At 34.7% G+C, this 15676-nt stretch overlaps 1 protein-coding gene across 36 annotated transcripts in view; it reads left to right on the top strand.

Moving 5' to 3' along the window:
* The window catches only part of LOC137028537 (calcium/calmodulin-dependent protein kinase type II subunit beta), an 86420-nt gene that overhangs the window by 5919 nt on the left and 64825 nt on the right, over positions 1-15676 (top strand). For all 36 annotated transcript variants that reach the window (XM_067397437.1, XM_067397452.1, XM_067397448.1 and 33 more), the window contains exons 2-4: positions 2085-2179; positions 14061-14120; positions 14393-14447. In XM_067397437.1, the coding sequence (XP_067253538.1) occupies positions 2085-2179; positions 14061-14120; positions 14393-14447 (210 nt within the window). The remainder of the gene's footprint in view (positions 1-2084; positions 2180-14060; positions 14121-14392; positions 14448-15676) is intronic.

The raw sequence follows: 15676 nt of genomic DNA, 5'->3' as shown, positions 1-15676 counted from the left end.
AATGTGCTTATGTTAATATGCTGACCTTACTGCAAAATCACCATTGTACAGTATGATAATATCATGGTACTTGACCATACCGTATGCAAATACCACTGTATTTACAAAAATATGAAAAATATATCTGCTATTTTTTTTAGATTTTTAAATGTATCTGTATTGATTCAGATTGTATATAGTAGGGCTGCAACGATTAAGCGCGATTATTCAATAATTATGAATATATAAATACACAAACATTCATGTATATATTTAAGAAAAATTTTATATTTATATATATATTTGTTTACATGTAATATAAAATGTGTATATATATATATATATATATATATATATATATATATATATTTATAATACATGCATATATTTCTAAACTTTATACCTGTATGTGTGTGTGTATATATATATATATATATATTACACAGAACACACACACATATATATTACGTAAACACAGACTTTTATTTTGCAAATGATTAATCACGATTAACTAGTATATAGGCCTATAATTGATATTTAATTGCTCTCACATAAAGTGACTATTTAAAAACACTAATAATTTAATAACTATTAAATGTCGTCTTTAGCAAATATTAAAATATCAGTTTTTCATATTAAATGTTTTAATGCCTACATTAACTTTTAGCATTTAAAATGATTGATTTTACTTTTTAGTGTGTTATTTTTCATTTATTCATTTATTTTTCAAAATATTATAGAATTTTATCAAAAAAATGTATCAGTTATTGGTCAAAACATTAAAAGATTATAGGCTTATTGGTGTCAGCCAGAATTTTAATATTCATCACTAATATACATGATACTACATGCTTTTACATTCTTGAAAATGTCCAAAAACGTAGTATTACCATGGTACCATATCCAAAAAAAGTCATGGTAAAAAGTATGATTGACAGTTAGTTCCGTGATGTTTTGAATGGCAATCAGTGTCTTCTGATGCCCAACATCTCCCAGTCTTCATGTCTTCTAGTCCGCTAGCCAAGCGAATCGTGTGCAGGTGATTTGCCTGAGGTCACAGAGGGGCATATGGTCTGTTTTTATCACATGTTATCATCACATGGATGTTTCCAAGGGCATTTGAGCATGTCGGTGAAGGGCGGGAAGTCACGGATCCGAGTTTGAATGTTCAGTGCGTCTGCTTGAGACATACTAAGTGTATTGTGTAACTGTAACAAGGTGTGCTAAAATTAGCTGGTAAGGAATGACATCATTACTGTCTCAAGTGATTTTTGTAACGCAGGTCTTTCTGAAAATAGACCCAAGAAGGCTGTTGATAGACAGCGTGTGCTCTACATTTTGTTCCCTGGTGAATATCATGACACCTATGTGTTGTGTTTTGATTTATAATCTGGCTCTGTTGATGTTTTTGGTAAAGACCTAGAAGTCTGCAAAACAGTTGTTGTGCTTAATGAGGTCATATAATGCCCTATTTTGCTTTTGGGCTCTACTAGAACAGGTTTTAATGCTTTGTTGCAGCTCCTCTCTTCCCAGTCTGTCAGTAACACTCTGTTTAGTTCCTGTCTCTATGAAGCCCCTCCTTCTGAAAAGCACAATGTGTTCTGATTGGTCGGCTGGAGCAGTGTGTTGTGGTTGTTCAAGCGCTTTGAGTGTGTTTGGGAAATGTCCTGCCCCTTACCATAACCATGAGTTTCAACAAACTACTAACTAACTAAACCAGGCGCCGCCCCTTTATTTTGCGTATACCATGGGCGAGAATTATTTAAATGAGGAATATTGTGAAGTGTTTGTTCCCGGAGGAAAACTCAAGTCTACAATGGAGGCATTTCAGGGAGTTCAGAAACAGTGACACTGATATAGAGAATAACTCCTGCTGATGTGACTTTGCAGAACTTTTTCATACTCAAACAGCAATATTACAAAGTAAAGAAAGATAAACATGTAAAAAAGCATAATAGGTCCTCTTTAATGTTATTCACCCAAAAATAAAAACACAGACACAGAATTTTTGAAGGGTTTTGAACTGTTTTTGGGGTTCTTCAAGTTCAGTGGTGTATCTGCAAATCTTCTGAGCCACTGTGTTTTTCTCTCGTCTGTTTCTTCAGGGGGGCCTTCTCAGTCGTACGACGTTGTGTCAAGCTGTGCACGGGCCAAGAGTATGCTGCCAAAATCATCAACACCAAAAAGCTCTCGGCAAGAGGTAAATCATGACTGTTGGAAAATGTTTTTGGGCTGGGTAAAGGGGGTTGGTTTGCACTTAATAAATAACCTGTGGATATTTTCAGTCTTTTAAAGGTGCCCTAGAATGTTTTTCACAAGATGTAATATAAGTCTAAGGTGTCTCCTGAATGTGTCCGTGAAGTTTCAGCTCAAAATACCCCATAGATTTGTTTTTTTTAATTAATGTTTTTAACTGCCTATTTTGGGGCATCATTAAATATGCACCGATTCAGGCTGCTTCCCCTTTAAATCCTCGCGCTCCCCTCCCCCGAGCTTGCGACTATAAAACAGTGCATAAACAAAGTTCACACAGCTAATATAACCCTCAAATGGATCTTTACAAAATGTTCATCATGCAGGCTGCATGCATGTGTTGGATCATGTGAGTGTAGTATTTATTTGGATGTTTACATTTGATTCTGAATGAGTTTGAGGCTATGCTCAGTGGCTTAACCTAAAATTGCACACTGTTGGAGAGATTTATAAAAAAATGAAGTTGTGTTTATGCATTATACAGACTGGAAGTGTTTAAAAATGAAAATAGCGATGGCTCTGTGAATATAGTAATAAACGATGGTAACTTTAACCACATTTAACAGTACATTAGCAACATGCTAACAAAACATTTAGAAAGACAATTTACAAATATCACTAAAAATATCATGTAATCATGGATCATGTCAGTTATTATCGCTCCATCTGCCATTTTTCGCTATTGTTCTTGCTTGCTTACCTAGTCTGATGATTCAGCTGTGCACAGATCCAGACGTTAATACTGGCTGCCCTTGTCTAATGCCTTGAACATGAGCTGGCATATGCAAATATTGGGGGTGTACATATTAATGATCCCGACTGTAACAGTCGGTGTTATGTTGAGATTCGCCTGTTCTTCTGAGGTCTTTTAAACAAATTAGATTTATATAAGAAGGAGGAAACAATGGAGTTTGAGACTCACTGTATGTCATTTCCATGTACTGAACTCTTGTTATTCAACTATGCCAAGATAAATTCAATTTTCGATTCTAGGGCACCTTTAAAGATAATTGACCTAAATTGAGATAAATTTATCTTAATATTTATGTATTGTGCTCTGGCATGGATTAATATTCTGGTTTTGTTTCAAGCAAACAGCTTGAAATTATTTAAAATATTTAATGTAAGAAATTAAATGCTTCTCTTACATTAAAAAATGCATTAAAATCATCACAATATTTAATATTCAAATTTTCAAAGCGTATTACTATTGAAATGTTTGGGGTTGGTAAGATTTTTAAAATGTTTGACTGCGTTAATTTGATCAAAGTAAAAACAGTAATATTGTGAAATGTTATTACTATTTAAAATGACAGTTTTCTGTTTTAATGTTTTAAAATGTAATTTATTCCTGTGATCAAAGCTGAATTTTCAGCATCATTACTCCAGTCTTTAGTGTCACATGGTCCTTAAGAAATCATTTGAATATGCTGATTTGCTGCTCAAGAAACATTTATGATTATTATCAATGTTGAAAACAGTTGTGCTGCTTTTTTTTGTGGAAACATTTTTTTCAAGAACAGTATTTATTAGTATTTATTAGTGTCTTTACTGTCACTTTTGTTTAATTTAATTCGTCCTTGCTGGATAAAAGTATTAATTTCTTGTGGGGTGTAACGATACATTGTTATATCGAGAGATGGCGATATAAAAATGCAACAATGTTGTTGATGTACACTAAACTATTGTTGACTACATTAAACTACTATATTTAATGTTGAATATAATGCAATGGGGCAATATTTTTGGTCCTGATAATGCCAAATGTCTGATTTTACCAGTAAAAAGGGCTTACGTTACATGTGTTATACATTTGTAGTATAGTTCTGTATTTTCATGTTCAAAATCATGAATATTTTTATTCTGGTGTCACCATTGTTTTACTCTCTTAGGTTTCAGCTAACCTAATTCTAATTTCATGTTAAAATTCAGTTTTATTGTTCAGTAAAACACCTAGTCAGTTGTTAATTTACTTACAGAAGGTTCAATTAAATCTTGAAACATTAAAAAAAAAAAATATATATTTTTTTAGTTTCGTTCAAATATCGTGATACTTATCGTATCGTGAAACCAATATTGTGATACATATCATTGCACCCCTAATTTCTTACTGAATAAGTCAAATAGAAAAAATTGCCATAGTAAACCTAATTTATGCCAAAATACCATGTTTACTATGGTACAAATATAGTAAATTTCTGGTATTTTTCGTTGATAGTGGTGACTAAAATCAACTGGCCACAGTTTTACAATGCTAAAGGAATTATTGTTGCATGTATGAGTTTAAAATGACCAGGCAAATATAAAGATGTCAGCGCTTGTAGTTGACGTGTTTGTTGTGGTGCTGTGTGATATTTTGGGTGGACAGGCCCGTGCTTGTGTGTGTTTTGGGAAGTGTTGGCGCACGGGGGCAATCATACGGTCTGCAGGTCATCACAGGCAGCCTGACCGTTTGGCACGCCACAGACAGCGTGTCTGTGCGGCCAACATGCCAAGAGCACAGGATTCGTCTCCCCACAGAGCGCAGACATACGCGTGTACGTGCTCGAACACACACCCACGCTGGTGCGGAGGGGCTTCACTTCTCAAGTGCTCAAACATGAGGGGCTTTTGTTTGAGGGTTTGAGAGCTGCGCTTCCACTGCCATCCTTGAACAAAGCCATGTCACACTTCAAGTGGAAAGATTTCAGATTGTCGCTTTGTCATCACTGCTGTTGTTTTGACTCAGCTTGTGACCACATCTGACACCTCACTGACGCCCATGCAATGATTCGTTTTGAGTGTATTCGTATTATTGCGGTTTGCAATGGAAACGGGGTTTTTACGTCATGTGAAGGCTCTGCCAGTGCCGAAAGAGTTAATGCAAAATGTAGCAAGTGGAAACTGGAGCATGTGTGAGGGGGCAGGGCCAGGGTGGGGTGATTGACACAGAGAGCAGCCAATGACTATGCAGCTCCCTTCCTCAAGGAGGATTCTCTTATTATGCAATGGACCAATTTCACAGCATTTGAAGATGTGTTTCCACAGTTATTAACCTCAAGTTTTCACTTTAAAAAATTAAGGCGACATGAAAAGGAAGTTGCGCCTTTTCTTCCCTATTGTTATATATATCCAGGTGAAATGGCTTCTGGAACAAGAAAAAATGTAGAGCGGGATGTGATTTTGTCCATTGGGAATTGATTGGATTATTGGATGGTTGTGGTTTGCTATTGGTGGATCTCATGTTGGGGTTGGCGATATGGCAAAAATATCGGGGGTTTTTTCAGTAAAATCACGATTCACAATTTTATCATAATTTTTTTAAATTGGTTTTACTATTTTGGAAGTGACTGAGCAGTGCAGCCAAACTAATTTCCCTATTTTAAAAATGTAGCCTTACAAGGTAGCAAAATATATAAGAAAAAAGAATGACAGACCCATTTAGGCCAAAGTAGGGGTGGGCGGAAATGAAAATATTTATTTAAATATTTATTTAATTATTTTATCTTTGTTATTAAAAATAAGAACAAAGATGCACATTACAAATACAATATAATATACAAATGAAAATAAATAGTGCTTTATTATTTCACAGTAGGTGTATTTAACAATAGCATTCAAGTAAGAAATTGAATAAACAAATGTAAAAATATAACACTCGACTGTATAAATTATAAGTACACTGATTCTTATTAAAGCTACTGAAGTTATTCAGTCAAGTGCAGCAAGTGATTTTCTCTTTGCCTTTTGTTGTTGAATTAACATTAATGACACAGACAGCTGCAGATTTATTAGGCGGTTGCAGTGTTAATTTCGTTGACAAATAATTTTCGTCTTAATTTTCATCAACAACATCTTTTCACAGACGAAAACGAGACGATGACTAAAATTTTTGAATGACTAAAACTATGACTAAAATCTACTCTAATTTATAGAGTAAAAAGAAATAAAAAAACTATATAGACATTTAAAAGCAAAAACTAAAATAAATAAACAAAAAATAACAAAAAATTTTAACTAAAATTACAATGAAAGCACAAAAAATAAAAATCTAATCTAATCCAAATTTTAAACAAAAACTATAAAAGTACCTCAATGATAAGGGTCAATCCCTGACAAGTACTGAACTGAGCTCTCTTTCGTGTCTTTTTGCACTTGAATGGCCAAAAATTGTCCACTTTGGTGAGTAAAGTACAGTTGGTTGTCTTAAGTGAATATAAAATTTTTAGAGAGTATATCAGATGTATATATGTGTATTGTTAGAGAAATGCTAACTTAAAGGTGCCATCATACGTTTTTTTACAAGATGTAATAGAAGTCTAAGGTGTCCTCTGAATGTGTCTGAAGTTTCAGCTCAAAATACCCCATAGAATTTTTTTTAATTAATTTTTTTAACTGCCTATTTTGGGGCATAATTAGAAATGCACCGATTCAGGCTGCGGCCCCTTTAATTGCTCACGCTCTCCGCCCCCTCCCGAGCTCTCGACTCTATCATTGCATAAACAAAGTTCACACAGCTAATATAACCCTCAAAATGGATCTTTACAAAGTGTTCATCATGCATGCTGCATGCATACATTGGATTATGTGAGTATTGTATTTATTTAGATGTTTACATTTGATTCTGAATGAGTTTGAGGCTGTGCTCCATTGCTAATGGGCTAATGCTACACTGTTGGAGAGATTTATAAAGAATGAAGTTGTGTTTATGAATTATACAGACTGCAAGTGTTTAAAAATGAAAATAGCAATGAAAATAACAAAACTTGAACTCACTTGAGCTTCATAATGACTTCTATAGAGCTGCTAGCTGAATCAACTCCTTCACAATTGATGAATTTTGCTACATTGACAGTTATGGAACTGAATTGATGCTGTATAATAACACTGTCTTCTGTAGAGCTGCTTCATTATTGTATCAAACTTCTTTCATAATTGATGTACTTTACACTATTGTTGAACTGAACTGAATCAACACTGAACTGAATTGAGCAGAGTAATAACAATATTGTTTTGTAAGAGCAGATTTTGTTTATATTTGATGGTTTGCATCACTGATTCTGTAAAGCTGCATTGTATAAAGTGCGATATAAATAAAGGTGACTTGACTTGGTATTAACAGAAAACTGCGTGAATGTTTCTAATACAACGGCTGAGGGAGTGATTGCAAATTTGACATCTTTCTCTCTTCTGCCCACCTTAATCAATCTGTCGATATTTTTTTTTCCTCTTTTGGAAAGACATAGAAATGCTATTGTGGATTTTTTTCTTTTGCCATTGGATCAAATGGGAACACAAAAATTATTTTTGTTGGAGGGTCCATTCACCACTACAGAAGTTTACTCAACTATGATGACTTCCATTTTTTACAAACCCTGTAAATGTGAAAAGGATCCATAAGAGCTGCTTTGGGAAGTTTTGCTGTGAATACTTTGTGCATGATCGGAGCACCTGCAATGCAGCATGGAGTTGACCTGGATTTACCCAAAGTGTCACACACACACACATGCAGCTCTGGGGTGTTTAGCAGGACTAAACCCACTAGGTTGAATGGGGCAATTGACTCGGTGATTGTTTCCAATTATAACAACCTACCGCTGGGATAAATAATGGAAAAAAAACGATTGTTTGAGCTGTAATTGTTTCTGACAGACCTATTATCCTGCCATGCTTCTGTGGATGCAACCATGAGCACAGTTGCATTTGATTGGATACATTTGGTCTCAAATAAGTGTCTTTCTCTGTGTACAATGCAGATTGTCTTTCATTTACCTCTATCTTATTGCTTTTATTTAGTTGTACTTTGCATTTTGCTGTAATATGTTCTTAATGATTGTGATGTTTCTCATTTGTAAGTTGCTTTGGATAAAATCATCTGCTAAATGTGCAATGAATGGAAGTCCTGGCCTATATGAATTTTTTTTTTCTTGCTGAATTTCCCATTTTAGGACAGAATGATTAATCGGAGTAAATGCTGCTTCACTCCAAGTTCGGATCACTTATAGCTTGCATTTGGGAACGCAACATGCGCCAACTGTCTTCTTAAACTTGTAAGGAGAAGCATTTATATACTGACTGTTGCCAACAAAAGAGAAGCTTTAAGGCCCGATATACTTCAAGCGAAATTGAAGAACAAACTGATGTGATGCCATTTCTAACAAAATCAAGCCATTTGGAGTTCGTCTTGGGAGTTCGAAACAGCTTGCCAAAACGAAATTTCCAGAAACGTTTGCTACGCCTGTTAATGGTGTTGTCAAAAGTACAGACTTTGATACCAAGTTGGTACTGAAATTTTCAGACATGTGTGATGAGCGTGTGAACACAATGGCCAATCAGAGGTGTTTACGAATCCGCTCAACAGCAATCAGAATTTTTTTAAAATGTCAGTACTGACTTGGTATCTTTTGACAACACTAGCTGGTAAACACCTTTGTACTACCATTGGTCCGTGGCGATTACATAATAGGTAGGTGTGTGCTGAGGCTCCACCTTCTTTCACATGGAAATCTTTTCCGGTTCAATCTGTCAGACGTCCGCGAGTGACAACATGAACACACTGGATAGCTGCTTTATAGTAGAAAATGAAGTTGTACTTCTGATGAAATGAGACACTGACACTGATTTTCACGTTTAATATGGTAAAACGGCTTGATTTTAAGTAATTTATTGTATAACGTGCTATATAAATAAATCCGACGTGACTTTACTAGAGTGCCGAATTGCAGAGCTTGCAAACATATCCACATTGCTATGATCAGATGATTTTCTTATGCTTTATTAAAAAAAAAGCTTGCTGCTTTCTCAATTTTTTAAATTTATTTTGTTATTGAGAGGAAAGCGCGCAGCATATATTTACATATTCATCTAAACGCTGCTCTCAGCAGTGTGGGCGGCGCCAGATTTTCGCTAACAGTATATCGCTGCTCACGTATGTCAAACTTTGTTTTAACCCTAAACGAAGAACGAAAAAGAACTTTGTCATGAGTATATTGGGGCCTTTAATGGCTTCCTGCAGTTGTCTGCTTGATAGTTGAAAATGAAGACAGACAGCCATAAATGTTAGTATTGTAAGGTTACATTTCTACTAAAACATTCTGGTCAATTTTAAAAATAAAATTATTTTTTTCTTACTTGTTTTTATTATTTTATAGTAAAATATTGATATATAATCATTAATCACAAAAAACTGACCTAATTGTGCAGCTCTGCGAACAAGCAAAGTAAAACCTCACATTTTAAATCACAACTGCAATTTTTATCAGAAAAAAAAAAACAATTAGATGTTTTTTCCCCTAATTGTGCAGCCCTATCCCGTTTCACTCAGAAATGTGTCACATTATGGTAAAATTTCTTGGGAATGCCATGAGTTAATTTAATTGATTGGATTTTGGGGGGTAAGTAACAGAAAAATGCATCTTTAATCCTCATAACTAATGTGAGTGATGTAGACAGGTCAGTCTACTGTAGCTGTGGCGTGTGGTTTATTACAGTAGTCTGGTGATGAGATCAGATCGGATGGAGACTTTCTCTCTTTGCAGGGTCTGCTGCTCTTTGCTGCAGAGGCGTTTTGTGGTGTTTGGGTGTCAGCATTCTCACAGCTTCACACCAGTCGCTCCGCTCAATGTGACAACTTCTCGAGCTGTTGTTTGTGTGTGTGGATTTTTTTGGTGTGTTTGGGAGGGTTGCAATGAGGCCACAGTGATGTTCTGTAAACTGAGTATAGCTTTAATAGCAATTTAAATGTCTCACATCATGCTTTTTCCCTGTGGTCTACTTATAATATACACTACTGTTCAAAAGTAAAAGCTGTTCTTTAAAAAAATCCTGAAAAAAGGTATCATGGTTTCCTCAAAAATATGAAGCAGCACAACTGTTTTCAATTTCAACATTAATAATAAATATAAATGTTTCTTGAGCATCAAATCAGCATATTAGAATGATTTCTGAATGATCATGTGACACTGAAGACTGGAGTAATGATGCTGAAAATTCAGCTTTGATCTCAGGAATAAATTACATTTTTAAATACAGTAAAAATAGAAAAGTTTCTTAAAAGAAAATATTTTACAATATTACAGTTTTTGGTCAGATAAAGGTATAAAATGTTTGAATTTGAATGGTACTGCATGTTTTTTCACCCAACAATCAAATGTTTGTTTTTCATGAGCATTTTACACCCTCTATATGACAAAAGGAAGTTATTCGAACACTCGACTCTGACGTTATGAAGTGAGTTTGGGGGAAAACATGTTATTAATGTTCTCTTGTTGGACAACAGGTTTGTAAACGCTTCTCGTTACAAGTTTGGAAAGATCTTTGGTGCGTGTTGCTTCTTTAAGTGACTCAAACTCACAGCGTTTACAGAGATAGAGCAGAATTTACTGCGAACCGATTGATCCGCTCTGATCACAATGCTGCGTTTCACCATGAAAGGCTGCGCATATATTTTTAAAATAATAAATCGCAGCCTTTGCAATTTCAGTTAAGCACACAACAAACTTTTTAACTACTCTTTTATGAGTACTGTGAATTTCGGACATGTCACTGTTTTTCGCCTACTATATGTGATTTCGGATTCAGCCTTAGTGATGCTGGAATGATAGACAGCCGTCCGTGTCTGTTTATCAGGACTGAATCGTGAATCGCTGGAGATGATCTGCGCCCTCTTTCCCAGCTGTCCTCCTTCCCATGTGACTCATGCATGGCAGACAGCAGGCTTCGTCTGTGGAGTGTGCCGGAGCTGTCCAGGCCTCTCGGCTGTGTGCGTCTGTCTCTCCATATCGTGCAGATTTGCTCGAGTCGAGCTTGTCCTCCACAGTCAGAGGTTGCACGATCTGCTTGCTCGTTGCCATGTGGTTTACAGTAGATCCTGTGGTCTGCGTGATGCTGAGCGTGACCTTTGCTGCCACGTTTGAAGTGCCCAGACCGCTTTAAATGTGCACTTTAAAAGGGTTTAGCCAGTGTGAATGGAGCAGGAACTGTTTGACTGCAGGAAAACAACCGTCACAGCCCTTCAGAACTATAAAAAAAGCTTTGTTCAAAAGATGTGAAATTAATTATGAAGGTGATTTTTCTATTTTTAAACACCAACATCATGCCATGTCAATTTAAGTTAGAGTTCGTTTCAAAGATATTGGTGCCATTTTGTGTTTGATGATCGTTCCATCTACGAAATGCACAAAGTTTGGGGTTAGTAAGATTTTTCCTTTTAAAGAAATGAATACTATTCAGCCAGAATGCATTAAAGTGACATTAAAGACATTTATAATGTTACAAAAGATTCTATTTCAAATATATGCTGTTCTTTTGAACCTTCTATTTGTCAAAGAATCCTGGAAAGTATTCAAATTTTAAGCAGCTCAACTCAACAGCTCAACATTGTGGCACAGGAAGTTTGTAGGTTAATGTGTCAATGCTGCCAATCAAAATGTCACTTTGTGAAACAGACAGTCCATAACTAAAATGTTGCTATAGTAGCCTAGTGAAAGTAGCCTAGAAAGCCTATGCACCTAGCAATTGTAATTTTTTTAAATAATATATTTTATTTTATAATTAAAATCCATTTTCACATTCATCTTGACTGACGGGGCAGGATAGTCCGGGTGAGGGGGCGACGTCGTGGCACTGGCCCTTGATAAATACAAGTAGTCTTATTGTTTATAAATATTCATGGTCTTATTGTGCATGTTTAATTAGTTTTCATAATCTTTCATCATAATGAAACCACTTTTCCGCTGATGTAAAAAGCATGTGTGGGCGGGGGAAAATAATAATGATAATCACTTGTCATGATCAGATCAAACCCACAGTGCTTCCCACATATAGACTTTACATGGGCGGGCCGCCCACGTATAATAACGGCCGCCCAAGTATATGGAGACACATTTTTGCTTTTATTATTTTTATCCTCTTCTACTTTTATATCCGCCCAATATAATAAAACCATCCGCGATCGATTTAACTAGTCGTTTCGTACCTGCTCGTTATGTGTGCGTCAGAACTGTTTACTTCCGCTGACATTCCCATGGGTGCTGCATTTTGAAAAGTCACAAGGGGGCGCTGTTGCACGTTCTACAAGCTCACGCTTCAGACTGCTTCAGAAGTGATTCTCAATCAATGAAAAGCACAGATTTATGCCAAGCGATTGCTAATGAACTCAAGTTGATGAAACATTACAATGTCTACTTTATGGCCTTTATATAAAATGTTTTATACGGTTGTAAGAATCTGAAGGATCAGCCTGCAATAGTACAGACATTTCAAAATAAGAGTATCAGTGTATTTCAGGCTTGTTTATAATTAAAAGTCACACGCTAAGTTTTTTTCTTTTTCTTTTGGGCATTATTGGTATTTTGGTTACACAATAAATTGTATTTAATTTGATTTCCATTTAATTCATAGTAAATTATTGTAGTCTCCCCCACAGGAATAAAAGACTAAGAACATTATTTGACACATATATTAGTCATTATTTAAATTTTACTAGTAAACTCTGTGTCCCATTCACTGAGAGAGACACTATATGACAGCAAGGAGAACATAGGAAAAGGAGAACCATTTAAATGCTGTAATTTTGCATAATTTACAATGCATAATAATGCATAATATTAGTATGTAATTAAATGTAATATGCTATATAATTAAAATTAATTTCAATAAATAAAATTAATGTTAAAAATCACACATTATTTGTTGTTTGTCACTTGTAGTTGACCATTTTTGTGCCGTGGGTAATAGGAGGATTTTTCACCCGGCTACCACCGCAAGTACATTTCAAACCTGTGGGAAGCACTGACCCATGTAGATAAAATAGTGCCAGCTTACTATTTTAGCATGTTAGACATTAGCCGTTTCAGCATGGTATATTTGCATCCGTGTGATTTTTCTCACAGTCTGCAGAATCTGCAGTGTTAATTCTTTTTATATCAGTTATTGTTCATATTGTTTCAAGCAACTATTTTTTTATGGTTTTAGTTTTCATTAATCAAACTGATCTGCTGTAATAGGAGGATTGTTTGGGGTCAGTTAAGAATATAGATTAGGAATTGATCAAGCCGTACTTAGTAATCTGGCATATGCTGGTTATTTAAACGGGACCTATTATGCAAAATTCACCTTTATAAGGTGTTTGAACACAGATGTGTGTGTAAACAACCAGCCTGTAATGGTAAAAATCCACCCACTCCTTTTCTATAATCAACATAAATCTCTCCAAACGTATGGTTCCAGATTTCCATAAGAGTAGGGGGAAGCCCCGCCCACGACTGGTGACGATCTGCCCTATTAGCATAAATATTGCCCTGAGTGAGCCACAGCAGTTGCCATTTTTGTTTGCTCACTGTAGCTGTCTCTCCATCAGTGTCCGACTCCGGTTCGAACATGTAAGGCTGAACACCACATTGAGCATGAGATTCTCCAGTTATGTTGTATCCGAAGCATGAGCTGTAAATGCTCCGCCTTTACAGCTCATTTGCATTTAAAGGGACACACACAAAAACGGCGTGTTTTTGCTCACACCCAAATAGGGCCAAATTTGACAAGCTATAATAAATGATCTGTGGGGGATTTTGAGCTGAAACTTCACAGACACATTCTGGGGACACCAGAGACTTATATTACATCTTGTGAAAAGAGGTATAATAGGTCTCCTTTAACAGCTTGATGTTATTGTTAACTAAAATTAATGTGAAATTCACAGCACTAGCATAGTTTCTTTGGCTAAACTTCTACAAAGGCCATGAAATTTCACAAAAGATGTCTGGAATTGGTTAAATTTAAGCTTTGTTAACATTTAAAAATAACGCTTTTAATCAGTCCATCTGCAATGACGGATCCAATTGTTTTCCCAGATCACCAGAAGCTGGAACGGGAAGCCCGTATCTGCCGTCTGCTCAAGCATCCCAATATCGGTGAGTCTGAAACTTCGGCCATTAAAGTTAGCTTCACAGATGTACCTGAACTTCTCCATTAATGCCAAAATCAGTGTAAAATCCTTCATTCTGGATGCAGGTGTGACACGCTCAGATTTCAATGAGCTAAAGGGATCTCGAGGGGCATTGAAATAGAAAGCATTCCTGTTTGTTTCATTTCAGCACATGAAGCTGCTCTTTGAATTGTCTTGTGAGTGAATGGCAAATGAAAGTATGTGATGATATTATTACTCTCTTTATGTTTAATGCAGTGCGGCTCCATGACAGTATATCAGAGGAAGGCTTCCATTACCTCTTATTTGACCTGTAAGTGCTTCCATATAATGTGGTGCATAATATCTCTCTCTCTGCTTTGTTTTTGCTCAGTGCGCTTCAACAGACGCCCACCCACTCTACCTTCCCTTAGCATCTCTCTCTCTCTCTCTCTCCCTCTCACTCGAGAGCCAGTTTCCATAGCAACAGAGCTGGGCTGCCCAGCCGAAGAGAAATCCTGCAGCAGGGGTTTCCCCCCCGAAGCCCCAGTGATCTCTCTTCTAGAGGATTCCCCCATCCATACTGCTCTCGCTCGCTCACTCCCTCGCTCTCTCTCACTTTGTTTTTCCTGTCATACGCAACCACGCACATGCATGCATGTCTGTAGATTAATATTACAGCTGCCTTTAATTTAACTGTGCTTGTTTAATAAATGCTGCTGTCTTAATTTATTATTTTTATTATATTTTTTATGTAATTTACTGTTACAAAGATGGAGTACATTTTAACATCGGTTTTATTAACATTTTTATTTTTGTTTTATGTTATTTTCAAAATATTAAATATTATGAAACATTTAAAACATAATTATTATTATTATTATTATTAATTTATTATTTATTATTATTTTATTTGAATGCATGGTTTTTAAATCTGTTTTATTTATGTGTTTATTATAAATTGTTTATTAATTTTTTATTATTATTATGTTTATTCAGTTTAAAATATTTATTAACATTTTAACATTGGCTTTATTAATATTTTTATTTTATTTATATTTGTATTATCAAAATATTTAATATTATCTATTATTATTATAATAATAATACTAATTTATTTTCATTAGTATTAATAATTATTATTATTTTATTTTAATACGTAATTTTAAAATCTGTTTTATTTATGTGTTTATTGTAAATTGTTTATTGATTATTATTATTATTATTATTATTATTATGTTTATTCAGTTTAAAATATTTTATTAACATTTTAACATTGGCTTCATTCATATTTTTATTTTATTTATATTTGTATTATCAAAATATTTAATATTATCAAATATTTTTATTATTATTAATTTATTTTTATTTATTTTTATTAGTTATTTAATTATATTTTTATTAGTAGTAGTTTTATTAGTAGTACATTTTTACATTATTAGTATCTTATTTTAATATATATATTTTTTATAATTTGTTTATTGGTTTATTATGTTTATTCAATTTAAAATATTTTATTTAACATTTTCACATTATTTTATTCATATTTTTATTTTATTTAAT

Source organism: Chanodichthys erythropterus, chromosome 10, assembly GCF_024489055.1.
Source record: "Chanodichthys erythropterus isolate Z2021 chromosome 10, ASM2448905v1, whole genome shotgun sequence".
NCBI classification, from domain to species: Eukaryota; Metazoa; Chordata; class Actinopteri; order Cypriniformes; family Xenocyprididae; genus Chanodichthys; species Chanodichthys erythropterus.
This window is presented reverse-complemented; position numbering and strand designations above follow the sequence as displayed.